The 17004-nt window shown below is 48.4% G+C and overlaps 1 protein-coding gene across 1 annotated transcript in view; it reads left to right on the top strand.

Annotated features, from left to right (window-relative positions):
* ITGA1 (integrin subunit alpha 1) overlaps positions 1–17004 on the top strand; it is a 178147-nt gene that overhangs the window by 99361 nt on the left and 61782 nt on the right. Inside the window, exons 7-8 of the mRNA XM_029075626.1 lie at positions 7399–7547; positions 10928–11078. Of these exons, the coding sequence (XP_028931459.1) occupies positions 7399–7547; positions 10928–11078 (300 nt within the window). The remainder of the gene's footprint in view (positions 1–7398; positions 7548–10927; positions 11079–17004) is intronic.

Genomic DNA, 17004 nt, shown 5'->3' with positions numbered 1-17004 from the left:
GGGGAACTTGTCTACCAACTCCGTTAGATTGTATTCCCCCAAGCGCTAATTACAGTCCTCTGCACACCGGAAGCATTCAATAAATAGGATTGATTGACCTACTGCACAGTGCAGCGTTACTAGGTTACTGCCGCCTGCCCAGGCTCCTGGGGGCTTGCTGTCGGCCTTCTAAGAACGCACGAGATCGACGTCTGGAAGAGGGAAGCGGAGGCAGAAGCCCATTCGAGAAGGGAGGGAAGCCAGGGGAGAGAGAATGAAGAAATGAAACTGGAAGCAGAGGGAAGCTACGAACCAAAGGAAAGGTTTCCAAAAAGCTACAGGAGAAAAGGCGTAGCTACTTGTCTTTCAGTTTCATTGCTTCACGCCAAAATAATCTCCTTCACGGGAGACCAACGCCAAGAGGTGTTAAGGACGTGGACTGTGTCTAATTGGTCATGGGTTCGTATCCCGGCTCGGCCACTTGTCAGCTGTGTGACTTTGGGCAGGTCACTTCACTTCTCGGTGCCTCAGTGACCTCATCTGTAAAATGGGGATGAAGACTGTGAGCCCCACGTGGGACAACCTGATTCCCTTGTGTCTCCCCCAGCGCTTAGAACAGTGCTCGGCACATAGGAAGCGCTTAACAAATACCAACATTATTATTATTATTAATAATAATTCCCACCTGTGGATTCTCTCCCAAAGCTTAGTGCAGTGCTCTGCACACAGTGAGCGCTTAATAATTGCTAGAAGTACTATTACTAAACAGAGAGAGTTTCATATAGAGTAACGAGGCGTTTCATCAAGCCCGTTTGTACACATCTGGAAGCGGTATTTGAACTACCAGACGACATATTGGCTATATAAATTATTTCCATTCATGTTCCCCCTCTGACTGTAAGCTGGTTGTGGGCAGGGAATGTGACTGCCAACTCTTTTATTATACTCTCCCAAGTGCATAGTGCAGTGACTTGCACATAGTAAGCGCTCAATCAATACCAGATGATGATGATGGTGTGCTAATGTGTGACAAATGGACTTCTAAATTGCTTTAATGTGCTTTAATCCATAGTTCCAGATCTAGAAGAATAACTCTTCATCAGAAACCTAATCCTCAGGGTAACATTTGCCAATCGTTTGTATTCATTCTTTTGGGCTCCTGAAGACCTATTTAGGACACTTAGAGGGTTAATAACAAGAATAATAAGAACATACTAAGCGTTAGGTGTTTCCCATGTGCCAGGCACTGTTCTAAGCGCTGAGATAGATACAAGTCACTGAGGTTGGACGCAGTCCCTATCCCACCTGGAGCTCACACTCTTAAACCCTTTTTACAGAAGAGGTAACTGAGGCCCAGAGAAGTGAAGTGACTTGCCCAAGGTCACAGAGAAGTGGCGTGGCGTAGTGGAAAGAGCACGAGTTTGGGAGTCAGGGATAGTGAGTTCTAATCCCGGTTCCCCCACTTATCAGCTGTGAGTCTTTGGGCAAGTCGCTTAAAGGTTCAGTGGAAAGAGCCCGGGCTTGGGAGTCAGAGGTCATGGGTTCGAATCCCGGCTCTGCCGCTTGTCAGCTGTGTGACTGTGGGCAAGTCACTTCACTTCTCTGGGCCTCAGTTACCTCATCTGTAAACTGGGGATGAACTAACTGTGAGCCTCACGTAAGACAACCTGATTCCCCTGTATCTCCCCCAGCGCTTAGAACAGTGCTCTGCACGTAGTAAGCGCTTAACAAATACCGACATTATTATTAACTTCCCTGTAAATACCATCAATTGACTGATTCCTTCCTACTCCCTAAAGATGCCCTGAGTGTACTAGACAATCAAGCTGGGTCATTGCTAACCCATTCCTTACTCCTAGCTCAGTCGCCTGTAAAATAATAATAATAATGATGCCGGTATTTGTTAAGCACTTACTATGTGCAAAGCACTGTTCTAAGCGCTGGGGTAGATACAAGATAATCAGGTTGCCCCACGTGGGGCTCACATTCTTCATCCCCATTTTACAGATGAGGTAACTGAGGCACAGAGAAGTTAAGTGACTAGGCACACAGCTGACAAGTGGCAGAGCCAGGATTAGAACCCAAGACCTCTAGCTCCCAAGCTCCCGGGCTCTTTCTCCTAAGCCTCGCTGCTTCACCTGTAAAATGGGGATGATGACTGCGAGCCCCTTGTGGGACGTTCGTTCATTCATTCCGTCGTATTATTGAGCACTAACTGTGTGCAGAGCACTGCGCTGTGTCCAACGTGATTAGCTCGTATCTACCCCTAACACTTAGAACAGTGCCAAACTGTCCAGGCGCTTAATACAGTGATAATAACGTTGGTATTTGTTAAGCGCTTACTATGTGCAGAGCACTGTTCTAAGCGCTGGGGTAGATACAGGATCATCAGGTTGTCCCACGTGAGGCTCACGGTCTTCATCCCCATCTTACAGATGAGGCCACTGAGGCCCAGAGAAGTGAAGTGACTTGCCCACAGTCACCCAGCTGACAAGTGGCAGCGCAGTGATCTGCTTACAGTAAGCGCTCAATAAATTGAAAGAGTGAATGAACAGGGCCTGGCACATAGTAAAGCGCTTAAAAAAAGTCATAAGAAAATAAAATCCATCAGTCTTAATTTATGGAGCGCTGTGAGGAAAGCTCTGTGCTAAGGGCTTGGGAGAGTCGAGTGGATAGACACAATTGCTGTCTGGCAGACTTAGAAGGAGAGGATTTTTGGAGATTCTTTTATTGACTTCAGCCCTCGTGAGAGGATTCCACATTCTCACTGTGCTTCCTTCTTTTGGCACTGTTTGGACATTTTTCCTTTTTTAAAAATTACTCTGCCTGCCGTTTAATGATGAAAGGGTGGCCCTCTTCCTTTCTTTTAAACTGGCCTGTCAGGGGTCTGCTCATTTCTTCAGAAAAGAAATTCATTCACAGAGCAAAGCCGACTACACATCCTCTCGAAGCAAATATGCAGAAAACGACCCTCCCCGGGGAGTCTGCAACTTTCTTTCATGTGGTTTTACAGTAATTCTTTCCAGGGACTCAACTTAATAGTTTGTGTTGACAACCATTTCGAGCTCAGCTGTTGCTAACGGGCCTTAAGCAGAAGTCTTTTATTTTTTTTCTTTCAAAAGTACGACATTCTCTCCTTGGTTACCCTGTCATGGGGCTTTTTATAGATCAAGCAACCATTCTTTCGACCAACTGTATTTCTTGAGCACTTACTGTATGCAGAGCACCGTACTAAGTGCTTCATTCTTTCAGTCGTATTTCTTGAGCATATTTATTCAATCGTATTTATTTACTGCGTGTAAAGCACTTGGGAGAGTACGGTACGACAGTATCGGTAGACACGGTCCCTGTTCTTATCTTCATCACCCTATTTATTTTGTTTGATGAGATGTACATCACCCTGATTCTATTTATCTGCCATTGTTTTTATGAGATGTCCTTCCCCTCGACTCTATCTATCGCCATCGTTCTCGTCCGTCCGTCTCCCCCGATTAGACCGTGAGCCCGTCGAAGGGCAGGGACCGTCTCTATCTGTTGCCGATTTGTCCGTTCCAAGCACTTAGTCCAGTGCTCTGCACATAGTAAGCGCTCAATAAATGCTACTGAATGAATGAATGAATGCTCACAACGAGCTGGAGTGGGATTGTATCTGTTGCCCAATTGTACTTTACAAGTGCTTAGTACAGTGCTCCGCACACAGTAAGCGCTTAATAAATACAATTGAATGAATGATTGAACACAGTCTCTATCTCACACGGGGCTCACGGTCTACTAGCAGCGTGGCTCAGTGGAAAGAGCCCGGGCTTCGGAGTCGGAGGTCATGGGTTCGACTCCCGGCTCTGCCACTTGTCAGCTTTGTGACCGTGGGCGAGTCGCTTCACTTCTCTGGGCCTCAGTTACCTCATCCGTAAAATGGGGATTAACTGTGAGCCTCACGTGGGATGACCCGATTATCCCGTATCTCCCCCAGCGCTTGGAACAGTGTTCTGCACATAGGAAGCGCTTTAACAAATACCAACGTTATTATTATTACTAGAGATGAGGCTAATCTAGCGAGGGGAGGACAGGCATCGAATCTCCATTTTACCGATGAGGATAACGGAGGCACAGAGAGGTGAAGTGACTTACCAGAGGTCACTCAGCAGATGACTGGAAGTCGGGATTAGAACCCAGGTCTTGTGATGCCCAGGCCCAAGCTCCTTCCACTAGGCCACACTGCTCCTCCTGTTGAATCCTGCTTCTTTGACTGTCATCTTAGGTATTATTTCCTGTTCATCTAGTTAGTTGAGAACATGAATAGAAGCAAGTCCTTTCAAACTCCTTGCTTCAAACTCTGGGGGATGAACCGGGATTCAAGGAGAAGGGGGTTCTCCGCCACCAGCCGGAGAGCGCAAATCCTTGCTGAGCCCATTGGCCACAGTCCTCTGGGGCAGTCGAACCCTGATCCCTGGAGACCCAGTCCCCTGCCGAAACCTGCTGCCTCCTCGCAAACCCGACCATTAGTCAGTCAATCGTATTTATCGCGCGCCTACTGCGTGCAGAGCATTAGAAGCAGCGGGGCACAGTGGAAAGAGCCCGGGCTTGGGCGTCAGAGGTCATGGGTTCTAATCCCGGCCGTGCCACTCGCCGGCTTCACTTCCCTGTGCCTCAGTTACCTCATCTGTAAAATAGGGATGAAGACTGTGAGCCCCACGTGGGACAACCTGATTACCTTCTATCCACCCCAGCGCTTGGAACAGTGCTTGGCACATAATAAGCACTTAACAAATACCATTATTATTATTATTCTGAGAGCACAATGTAACAACACGTCCCCTGTTCACAATGAGATTATAGTCTTGAGTCTTACTGTCCACTACAAGAACTCCGTAAGGTCAAGAGGGTTGCTCACCTCACTTCTCTGGAGAAGCTTCTTTGGAGAAGCAGCGTGGCTCAGTGGAAAGAGCACGGGCTTTGGAGTCAGTGGTCATGGGTTCGAATCCCCGCTCTGCCACTTGTCAGCTGTGTGACTGTGGGCAAGTCACTTCACTTCCCTGGGCCTCAGTTACCTCATCTGTAAAATGGCGATGAAGACTGTGAGCCCCACATGGGACAACCTGATTCCCCTGTGTCTACCCCAGCGCTTAGAACAGTGCTCTGCACATAGTAAGCGCTTAACAAATACCAACATTATTATTATTATTATTATTCTCTGGGCCTCATTGACCTCACCTATAATTGGGGATTAAGACTGTGAGCCCCTTGTGGGACAAGGATTGTGTCCAACCTGATTAATTTGTAACTACCCCAGTGTTTAGTACATTGCCTGGCATAGAGTAAGCGCTTAACAATACCTTATAAAAAAAAAATGTGACTAAGGTCTCTGGATCCTCTGAGGTTCCATTCCACGTTATTGCCTCAAGAAAAGTAAAGCCACATGTTCCGGCTCGGAAGGAGAAAGATTCCAGGGAGGAAAGGAAAATGTGAAAGACGTTCTGGAAATACCAACTGTGACACCCTAAGCTCTGCCCTACTTAAGGCAAACTCTGAGCTCGACCCAATCCACTAGAAACACAATCTTTTAACCCAAATCACATGTTTGGGATGTTTTGGAAGTTGACAGGCAATCTTGGGTGCCCCGGAGCTCATAGACCCAACGATGTTTGCGATTCCTCCAGCCCATCTCTGCAACAACCAGAGCGAATAACCACCCTGACTTGCGAACAACAGAATCTGGATCCAAAGTTGAAAAATTCCAGAGCCTCGTCCAGCTAATTACGGACTGAATCAAAAGTGCCAATTTTGCACTGTAAGCGAGCCAAGGGATGGGTCTCCCAGGGAGTGGGATAAAAAGAATTTGATCCCTTAGAGAGAGAGAAAAGGAACAAAACAACAACCACCAAAAAGTTAGGTGATTATTGTAGATTTTAAAAATGATACATTCACACAGAAATTCCAGAACCACTCGTCTCCATTTTCTAAATGGTATGTTAAGTGCTTATTATGTGCTAGGCACTGTACTAAGCACTGGGATAGATTCGGGCTAATTAGGTTGGACACAGTCCCTGCCCTATTTGAGGCGCCCAGTCTTAATCTCCATTTTGCAGATGAGGAAACTGAGGCACAGGAAAGTGAAATAACTTGCCCAAGGTTACACACGACAGATAACTGGCAGAGCTGGGATTAGAACCCAGGTCTTCTGTCTCCCAGGCCCATGCTCTACCCAACGGGCCACGCTCAATCGAAGCAAAGGAATAAAAATTCCATAAAATGGTTACAATGTACTTCCCTGGGTATTAGTATTTCGTGGTTAATTTGCTGACCTTCCACATGCAGATTCCCATCCAAAAACTCCTTCTGTGGCTGGGCACACCTTCCCCAAACTTTCTGCCCCTCCCAGGATTGCCCCCTTTCTCTTCTTTTTGACTCCTGTTGCTTGGTTCTTTAGTGGCCTTCCACACATTTGTGTTTGTTTTCTGTCCTGTGTCTTCTCTCTTCTAATGCTAAGGATGATGCAGAAAAAAGTGGGAGAAGAGGAAAGGATGGCTTAGTCAGGAAAGGCCTATTGCAGGAGATGGGCCTTCAATAAGGCTTTGGATGGGGACAGTATTTGCCAGACAGATAATTCATTATTATTAATATCGTATTTGCTAAGTGCTTACTTTGTGCCAGACACTGTTCTAAGCGCTGGAGTGGATACAAGCCAGTCGGGTTGGACACAATCCCTGTCCCATGTGGGGCTCACTGTCTCAATCCCCATTTTACGGTTGAGGCAACCGAGGCCCAGAGAAGTGAAGTGACTAGCCCAAGGTCACACAGAAGGCGACTGGCAGAGCCGGGATTAGAAACTATGACCTTCTGACTCCCAGGCCTGGGCTCTAGCCATTCTGCTGCGCTGCTTCTACTCGTCTCTTCTGGAGAAGCAGCGGGGCTTAGTGGAAAGAGTCAAAGGTCATGGGTTCTAATCCCGCCTCCGCCGCTTGTCAGCCGGGTGACTTTGTCCAAGTCACTTAACGTCTCTGTGCCTCAGTTCCCTCATCTGTAAAATGGAGACGAAGACTGTGAGCCCCGAGTGGGACAACCTGATTACCTTGTATCGCCCTCAGCGCATACAACAGTGCTCGGCACATAGTAAGCGCTTAACATATACCTTCATTATTATCATTATTACTCCCAGCTTCTGAAATTGTCTGCCATTTATCAGTTAATCAGTCTGGGCAGTTTTTTTGAATTTTTTTGAATTACTGTGTGCAGAGCACTGGACTTGGGAGAGTAAATAGAGTAGATAGATACACTCCCTGCCCTCGAGGAACGAAAGAAGAACTTTCTCTTCAGCTCCATCGCAATTCCAAGATAGACGGTTCCTCCAATCGAGCAAGACCCAGGGTCCTTGGAGGTGTCACTGAGGATGTCTCTCTTGAAAATATCTCCCCCTTTCAGGTGGGCATCGTCCAATACGGCGAAAACGTAACCCACGAGTTTAACCTCAATAAGTACACGACGACGGAAGAGGTTCTGACTGCATCCAACGAAATCATCCAGAGAGGCGGGCGTCAGACCATGACGGCTCTTGGGATCGACACAGCACGGTAGGTTGGATATCCCCGTTAGATTGATTAGATGGATCGATTTGATCGATTTAGAGAAGCAGCATGGCCTAGTGGCATGAGCACGGGCTTGGGAGTCAGAGGTCTTGGGTTCTCCCCTCCCCTCAGCACCGTGCTCATTTGTAGATATTTTAATTACCCTGTTTATTTTGTTAATGAGGTGTCCATCCCCTTGATTCTGTTTATCGTGATTATGTTGTCTTTTGTCCGTCTGTCTCCCCCGATTAGACCGTGAGCCCGTCACTGGGCCGGGATCGTCTCTATCCGTTGCCGAATTGTCCATTCCAAGCGCTTAGTACAGTGCTCTGCATATAGTAAGCGCTCAATGAATTCTATTGAATGAATGAATGAATAATCCCGGCTCTGCTACTTATCTGCTGTGTGACCTTGGGCAAGTCACTTCACTTCTCTGTGCCTCAGTTCCCTCCTCTGTAAAATGGAGATGAAGACTGTGAGCCCCACGAGGGACAACCTGATTACCTTGTACCTATCTCAGCACTTAGTACAGTGCTTGGCACGTAGAGCTTAACAAATACCATGATTATTATTATTATTGTTATTACTCTGTGCTAGGCACTGCAATAAGCACTGGGGAGGATATAAGCAAATCAAGTTGGACATAGTCCCTTCCCGTGTGGGGCTCCCAGTCTCAATCCCCATTTTCCAGATGAGGTAACTGAGACCCAGAGAAGTGAAGTGACTTGCCCAAGGTCACACTGCAGGCAAGTAGCGGAAGCGGAATCAGAGCCCAGGTCCTTCTGACTCCCAGGTCCGAGTTCTATCTCCTACCCCATGCTGCTTCTGTGCAGCATTATTACTGGATACAAGTTATTATTATTAGGTACGAGTTAATTAGGTGGGACACAGTCCCTGTCCTGCCTGGGCGCCAAGTCTAAGTAGGAGGGAGAACAGGTATTCAATCCCCATTTTCCAGTTGAGGGAACTGAGTCACAGAGAAGTACAGAGACTAGAAGGTCCCACAGCAAGCAATTGGCAGAGCTGGGATTGGAACCCAGGTCCTCTGACTCCCTAGGCCTGGGCTCTTTGCACTAGGCCATGCTACTTCTCCATGCTGCATTAAATAAAGTTCTTTAATCTGAAGTTATTCTTTAATACGCTGTTGCTCTCTTTATATTTGACACAATCTAAGGGTGCTTGTACCATTCTAGGTGGTAAACTCCTTGAGGGCAGAGAGATGCATAATCTGAGGGCGCCGTAATACACTAGATTGCCTGTCTCCCCTCCTCTAGACTGTGGGCTCGTAGTGGGCAAGGAATGTGTCTGTTTATTGTTGTATTTTACTCTCCCTAGCGCTTAGTACAGTGCCCTGCACACAGTAAGAACTCTTGTAGTGGATAGAGCGTGGCCCTGGGAGTCAGAAGGTCACGAGTTCTAAGTTCTGGTCCATCACTTGTCTGCTGTGTGCCCTTGGGCCTTCTCTGACCCTTTTTACCTCCCCTGTAAGATGGTGATGAAGGTCGCGAGCCCCATGTGGGACAGGGACGGCGTCCAATTCGATTCGTTTGTATCCACCCCGGTGCTTAGAGCCTGGCACAGGGTAAGCACTTGAATACCAGAATTATTATTGTTACTGTCGGGGTATATTGGGCTTTCCTGGCGGCTCCACCTTCTTCCAGCCATGGGGGAGACCCCAGACCCAGAATTCGGGACGGTCCAGCCACCACCACCCAGCAGTCAGTCTTCCACTCGAATTAGAGGCAAGCTTCTTATGATAATCATTTTGGTATTTAAGTACTCACTGTGTGCCAAGCACTGTTCTAAGAGCTGGGGTACTAATAATAATAATAATAATATTTGTTAAGCGCTTATTATGTGCCAAGCACTGTTCTAAGACCCGGAGTAATAATAATAATGATAATGGTATGTGTTAAGCACTTACTATATGCCAAGCACTCTTCTAAAGCAATGGGTTAGATACGTGGGGCTTTCAGTCTTAATTCCCATTTTACAGATGAGGTAACTGAGGCATAGAGAATCGAAATGACTTGCCCAAAGTCACACAGCCGACAAGTGGCAGAGCCGGGATGAGAACCCACGACCTCTGACTCCCAAGCCCTTGCTTTTTCCACTCAGCCAAGTCAGACACAGTCCTTGTCCCGCATGGGACTTCAAGTCTTCATCCCCATTCTACAGAGGAGGGAACTGAGGCCCAGAGAAGTGAAGCGACTTGCCCGGAGTCACACAGGAGACACGTGGCGGAGTCAGGATTAGAACCCAGGTCCTTCCGACTCCCAGTCACACGCTCTGCCCACTAGGCCATGCCACGATCCCACTAATGATGGTAAGAGAAGCAGTGTGGCCTAATGGCGAGAGCATGGGCTTGGAAGTCAGAGGACGTGAGTTCTATTCCCAGCTCCGCCACGTGTCTGCTGTGTGACCTTGGGCAAGTCACCTAACTTCTCTCTGTGCCTCAGTTACCTCATCCATAAAACGGAGATTAAGACCGTGAGCCCCACGTGGGACAACCTGATTACCTTGTATTCATTCATTCATTCATTCATTCAATAGTATTTATTGAGCACTTACTATGCGCAGAGCACTGTACTAAGCGCTTGGAATGGACAAATCGACAACAGATAGAGACGGTCCCTGCCCACTGACGGGCTTACAGTCTCTCTACCCCAGCACTTAGAACAGTGTTTGGCACCTAGTAAGTGCTTCACAAATGCCATCGTTATTATTTATTGGGCAAATTCTATAATTGTGGTATTCGTTAATGGCTTACTATAATAATAAATGATAATAATGTTGGTATTTGTTAAGCGCTTACTATGTGCAGAGCACTGTTCTCAACGCTGGGGGAGATACAGGGTCATCAGGTCGTCCCACGTGAGGCTCACAGTTAATCCCCATTTTCCAGATGAGGTCACTGAGGCGCAGAGAAGTGAAGTGACTTGCCCACAGTCACACAGCTGACAGGTGGCAGACCCGGCATTCGAACGCATGACCCCTAACTCCCAAGCCCGGGCTCTTACCACTGAGCCATGCTGCTTCTCTCGTGTGCCTTGCCCTGCGGTAGATAGCCGATAATCTGATCGGAAAAGTCCCTGTCCCCCAAAAAACTCCCCGCCTATGGGGGAGGGCAAGCAGGTATTGACTCCGCATTATACAGAGGAGGAAACGGAGGCACAGAGAAGTCAAGCGACTCGCCCAGGGTCACATAGGCAACGGGCAGAGGTGGGATTCGAACCCAGCTCCTCTGACGCTTTTCACCGGGCCTTGCTGCTTTCAGAATGCCTGGGCTAGCGTCTGATTTCAGCGCATCGTTCCGGAGGTCGTCCAAGGACAACGCCGCAGTCCTAAATCCTTTTCTTTTTCTCCCGGGGATGTGATTGTTTTAGGAAAGAGGCTTTCACCGAACCCCGCGGAGCCCGGAGGGGGGTGAAGAAAGTCATGGTGATCGTGACGGATGGAGAATCACATGACAACCATGACCTCGAGAAGGTCATTCAAGACTGCGAGAACGAGAACATTCAGCGGTTCGCTATAGCTGTAAGTGAAACGCTCCGGCTGAATCCGACCTCGGGGAAGACCGATAATAATAATCACTGTGGTATTAAGTGCTTCCGGGGGCTATGAGCCCTGGGCCTGAGGCGAAGGAAATAGGTCAGGCCCAGGCTCTGTCACACCTGAGACTTACAGTCTAAGTAGGAGGGAGAACAGGTATTGACTTCCCGTTTTAGAGAGGAGGAAACGGTGGCCCAGAAAAGTTAAGTGACTGGCCCAGAGTTACACGCAGACAATAATAATGTCGGTATTTGTTAAGCGCTTACTATGTGCAGAGCACTGTTGTAAGCGCTGGGGTAGATACAGGGTAATCGGGTCGTCCAACCTGAGGCTCACGGTTAATCCCCATTTTACGGATGAGGTAACCGAGGCCCAGAGAGGTGAAGCGACTCGCCCACGGTCACACAGCTGACGAGTGGCGGAGCCGGGAGTCGGACCCGTGACCTCTGACTCCCAAGCCCGGGCTCCTTCCGCTGAGCCACGCTGCAGTGTGGCCTATTCATTTATTCATTCAATCGTGTTCATTAAGCGCTTACTGTGTGCAGTACACTGTACTAAGCCCTTGGGAAAGTATAATACAACAATAAACAGTGGCATTCCCTGCCCACAACGAGCTTATGGTCTAGAGGGTGGGAGACAGACATTAATACAAGTAAATAAAATGACAGATACGGACATAAGTGCTGTGAGGCTATGCTGGGGAGGGAAGAGCAAAGGGAGCAAGTCAGGGCGGCGCAGAAGGGAGTGAAAGATGAGGAAAAGTGGGGCTTAGTCTGGGAAGGCTTCTTGGAGGGGAAAGCGGAAAGTGGATGGTGGAAGATAGAGAAGCAGCGTGGCCCAGTGGAAAGAGCACGGGCTTTGGAGTCAGAGGTCATGGGTTTGAATCCCCGTCCTGCCACTTGTCAGCTGTGTGACTGTGGGCAGGTCACTTCACTTCTCTATGCCTCAGTTCCCTCATCTGTAAAAGTGGGGATTAAAACTGTGAGCCCCACGTGGGACAACCCGATCACCCTGCATCGCCCCCAGCGCTTGGAACAGTGCTCAGCACATAGTAAGTGTTTTACAAATACCAACATTATTAAGATAGGCCTCTCGGAGGCCTAGTGGAAAGAATAACAAGCCTGGGAGCCAGAGGACCGGGGTTCTAATACCAGCTCCGCCAGTTGTCTGCTCTGTGACCTTGGGCACGTTACTTGACTCCATCTAAATTGTAAGCTCACCGTGGGCAGGGAATGTGTCTACCTCGTCTCATGCCGTCGAGTCGTCTTCGAGTCGTCTCCGTCCCATGGCGACTCCCCGGACCTATCTCTCCCAGAAGGCCCCACCTCCATCTGCAGTCGCACTGGTGGTGGATCCAGAGTTTTCTCGGTCAAAACAGGGAAGTGGTTGACCGTCGCCTCTTTCCGTGCATTGAACTGGAGTCTCCACCCTCGATTCTCTCCCGTGCCGCCGCTGCCCTGCACGGGGGAGTTTTGACTTGTAGCCGACGGCCTTCCCCTCGCTAGCCGCTGCCCGAGCTAGGAACGGACCGGACGGGCCTCTGCTTGACTCTCCCTCCCGTAGCCGAGACTGGTAGAGGACTGGAGACTCTCCGGGTGCCATCCTGAGAGGGAGGCTAATGTGCCTACCGGCTCTGTTATATTCTATTCTCTCGAGCATTGAGTACAGCGTTCTGCACACAGTAAGCGCTCAATAAATACGATCGATTCCGGGCCTCAGTTCCCTCATCTACAATGTGCGTGGCTCAGTGGAAAGAGCACGGGCTTTGGAGTCAGAGGTCATGGGTTCGAATCCCGGCTCTGCCACTTGTCAGCCGTGTGACTGTGGGCGAGTCACTCAACTTCTCTGTGCCTCCGTGGCCTCATCTGTAAAATGGGAATGAAGATTGTGAACCTCACATGGGACAACCTGATTGCCCTGTATCTACCCCAGCACTTAGAACAGTGCTGTGCACATAGCTTAACAAATACCATAGCTTAACGAATACCAACATTATTAATGTGGGGATTCACCCATGTGTCTACCCCAGTGCTTAGAACAGTGCTTGATAAAAATCACCGGGCTCCACAAGGGGCTCAAAGTTTAAGTAAGAGGGAGGGAGAACGGGAGTTGTTGAATCTCCATTTTGCGGATGAGGGAACCGAGGCACAGAGAAGCCAAGTGACTTGCCCCAGATCAAGCAACAGGTACGTGGTGGAGCTGGGATTAGAACCCAGATCCTCTGACTCCCGGCCCCGGGCTCTATCCACTATGATGTGCTGCTTCACCTGGTATACTGCTCTGTACTTCTTCTGTGATCAACACGGTACACTTCGGAGAAGTGTAAGTGTAGAGAAGCAGCGTGGCTTAGTGGAAAGAGCCCGGCCTTGGGAGTCCGAGGACATGGGTTCTCATCCCGGCTCCGCCGTTTGTCAGCTGTGTGACTTTGGGCAAGTCGCTTAACTTCTCTGTGCCTCAGTGACCTCATCCGGAAAATGGGGATTAAGACTGTGAGCCCCATGCGGGACAACCTGATTACCCAGCACTTAGAACAGTGCTTGACACATAATAAGTGCTTAACAAATACTATTATTGTAATTATTATTATACACATTGATTACAGTGCTCTGCACACAGTAGAATAGTGCACTGCATAGATTTCACGTTCAATCCAGTGCTCTGACTACAATACACGTTCAGTACAGTGCTCTGCGCATAATTAACCGGTACGGTGATCTGCAGACAACAGGCCCTCAGTTCAGCTCCACTCTAGACGGTAAGCTCGTTGTGGGCAGGGAATGTGTCAGTTTATTGTTGTATTGCACTCTCTCAAGCGCTTAGTCCAGTGCTCTGCAAACAGTAAGCGCTCAATAAATATGATCGAATGCAGTGGTCTGCATACAGTTGACACGTCATACAGTGCTCTGCACAGGCCCTCAGTACGGTGCTCTGCACAGAGTAGATTCTCTGAACAGGTACTCATTAAGAACTGCTGCAGATGAGGTGACTTGAGGAGCAGTAATGTTTTTCATAGAGTGGTGTTACCTCCTCCTTCTCCTCCCCGAACTGAGAACCTCTGACCTTTGGATCCTGTGACTTCTTCTTTGTGGGTCCCACAGGATTTTCCCCTGGTCAGTGGCTCCTGAAAATTCCTGGGTTTGGGCATAGACCGACCTTACCCACAAAGGAGAGAGCCCCCGCTCAGAATTGAAAATAGCCGCAGATTTATTTTATTTTCTTTTTAAATGGTATTTGTTAAGCCCTGGGGTAGATAAAAGATACTGAGATTGGACGCAGTCCCTGTCCCACGCGGGGCTCCCGGTCTTAATCCCCATTTTCCAGACGAGGCAACTGAGGCCCAGAGAAGTGAAGTGGCTGGCCCAAGGTGGCAGAGGCGGCCTTAGAACCGGTGTCCTTCTGACTCCTCGATCCATTAGGTGACACTATTTCCCTTGCAGATGCGATGTAGGTTTGGGTAAATTAACAGATGAGTCATCCAGAATGGGCTACTAATGAGAAGTCAGTGGTCTTATTACTACTACTACTACTAATAATAATAGTGATAATAATTGTAGTTGGTAAGCACTTACTATATGCCAGGCACTGTACTAAGCACTGGGATGGAGACAAGCAAATGGGGTTGGACACAGTCCCTGTCCCACACGGGGCTCACAATCTCCATCCCCATTTTACAGATGAGGGATCTGAGGCAAGGAGAAATGAAATGACTTAATGATAATAAAAAATATGATATGTGTCAAGCCCTTACTATTCATTCATTCCATCGGATTTATTGAGCGCTCACTGTGTGCATAGCACTCTGCTAAGCGATTGGAGAGTACAGTTCGGCGACAAAGACAATCCCTACCCAACAACAGGCTCGCAGTCTAGAAGAGGGGAGACAGACAACGAAACAAAGGAAGACAAGTAGACGGGCATCAATAGCATCAATATAAATCAATAGCATTTTAGAAAGCACTCGGTACAGTGCTCTGCACACAGTAAGCGCTCAATAAATACGGTTGAGTGAATATATACGCATCATTAATGAATAGAATAATGTACATATATACACAAGTTTTGTGGGGCGGAGAGGCGGGTAGAGGGAGGGAGTCGGGGCGATGGGGAGGGGAGGAGGAGCAGAGAAAAAGGGGGGTCTTAGCAGACGAGTGGCGGAGCCGGGATTAGAACCCAGATCTTCTGGGACCCAGGCCCCTGCTCTTTCCACTAGGCCAAGCTGCGTGTATCTTGGTTCAAGAGTCTGGCTAGGAACTTGAGCTTGGATCTGAGTGCTGGGGGGCGTCTTCAAACTAAGGAGGAGTCCACTACTTCCTCAGTTGGAAGAAGCCCCCCTACTTCCCCAGCCTTCCTGAGTGGTTCACCCCATCCGAAGCGACCCCCAAACAGCAAAGATTCCTCCTTCCTTACCCACCGTCGGGTCCAAATAAGACCACCATCTTGTCCAAATAAGACATCTGGGAGTTATCCACTGAGCGGCAATGCATCCATTTTACCAGGGATTGAAGGACCTGGGTTCTAATCCCAGCTCCGTCACTTGTCTCCTGTGTGACCCTGGACAAGTCACTTAACATCTCTGTCCTCAGTTACCTCATCTGTAAAATGGGGATTAAGATTGTGAGCCCCATGTGGGACAGGGATTATGGGCTATCTGAATATCTTGTATCTACCCCTTGCTTAGGGCAGTGTTCGGCACATAGTAGCACTTAACAAAGGCAGTTTTAAAAAATGATTGAGAAGAGTCAGTCAGGTGCTCTCCCAGAGGGGAAATCTCTAAAACCTGGGGACTCCAGTGCTCAAGTGTTGCGGGGTGGTATGTGCCAAGCGCTGTTCTAAGCACCAGGGCAGATACGAGGTAATCGGGTTGTCCCACGTGGGGATTACAGGTCTTAATCTCCATTTTACAGAGGAGATCACTGAGGCCCAGCGAAATGAAATGACTCGCCCAAGATCACGCAGCGGGCAAGCGGTAGAGCCGGGATTAGAACCCATGACTGCTTCTCGTGTGTTAGGCCATACCTAGATTTGAGAATGGGTGTCTAGGAGAAAACCAGTTTGTGACCAATCCAAGGGCTCAGGGACAACGACAGGCTCTGTGTCTACTAACACTGTTGCGGTGTCCTCTCCCAAGCGCTTAGCACAGTCCTCTGCACACAGTAAGGTCTCAATAAATTCCACTGATTTTTTCGATAATAATAATAATAATTATGGTATTGGTTAAGCTCTTACTATGTCCCAGGCACTATACTGTGGAGCTGAGCTAACCACCAGCAACTTGTTCCTGTTCTCATAGCTTCCCCTGTAATATCCTTCTGTTAATTCAGGCCACGGTTGTCTCGGCTTCTTCTCGTAGAACTTCACGGAAAACTTATTCTAGTGTGGTCCATCTTGATGATGATAATAATAATAATAATAATAATGTTGGTATTTGTTAAGCACTTACTATGTGCGGAGCACTGTTCTAAGCGCTGGGGTAGAAACAGGGGAATCGGGTTGTCCCACGTGGGGCTCACAGTCTTAATCCCCATTTTACAGATGAGGTAACTGAGGCACAGAGAAGTGAAGTGACTTGCCCACAGCCACACAGCTGACAAGTGGCAGAGCCTGGATTCGAACCCATGACCTCTGACTCCAAAGCCCGTCTCTTTCCACTGAGCCACGCTGCTTCTCTTGACCCCTAGATCTCTGTCCGTTGTAATTGTACAGATCGAGCGAGTCACTCTCCACATGGTAATTATGCAGGATATTTTCCCACTCTTTTCCCTTGTTTGTCCTCCAGTGTAAATAAAATATCCCACGCGGTCGACCCTCTCTGCTTTTCGTTGAAGAGAGGCGGGAGTTTGGTTTCTTTGATGTGCTGCGCCAGGCGTCATCTTCATCTACCTGTAGGCTTCCAGCTGGTTCATGTCTAGAT

This window comes from Ornithorhynchus anatinus, chromosome 1 (assembly GCF_004115215.2).
Source record: "Ornithorhynchus anatinus isolate Pmale09 chromosome 1, mOrnAna1.pri.v4, whole genome shotgun sequence".
In the NCBI taxonomy this organism is placed as follows: Eukaryota; Metazoa; Chordata; class Mammalia; order Monotremata; family Ornithorhynchidae; genus Ornithorhynchus; species Ornithorhynchus anatinus.
The sequence above is the reverse complement of the archived record's forward strand: the minus strand, read 5'-3'. Positions and strand labels throughout refer to the sequence as shown.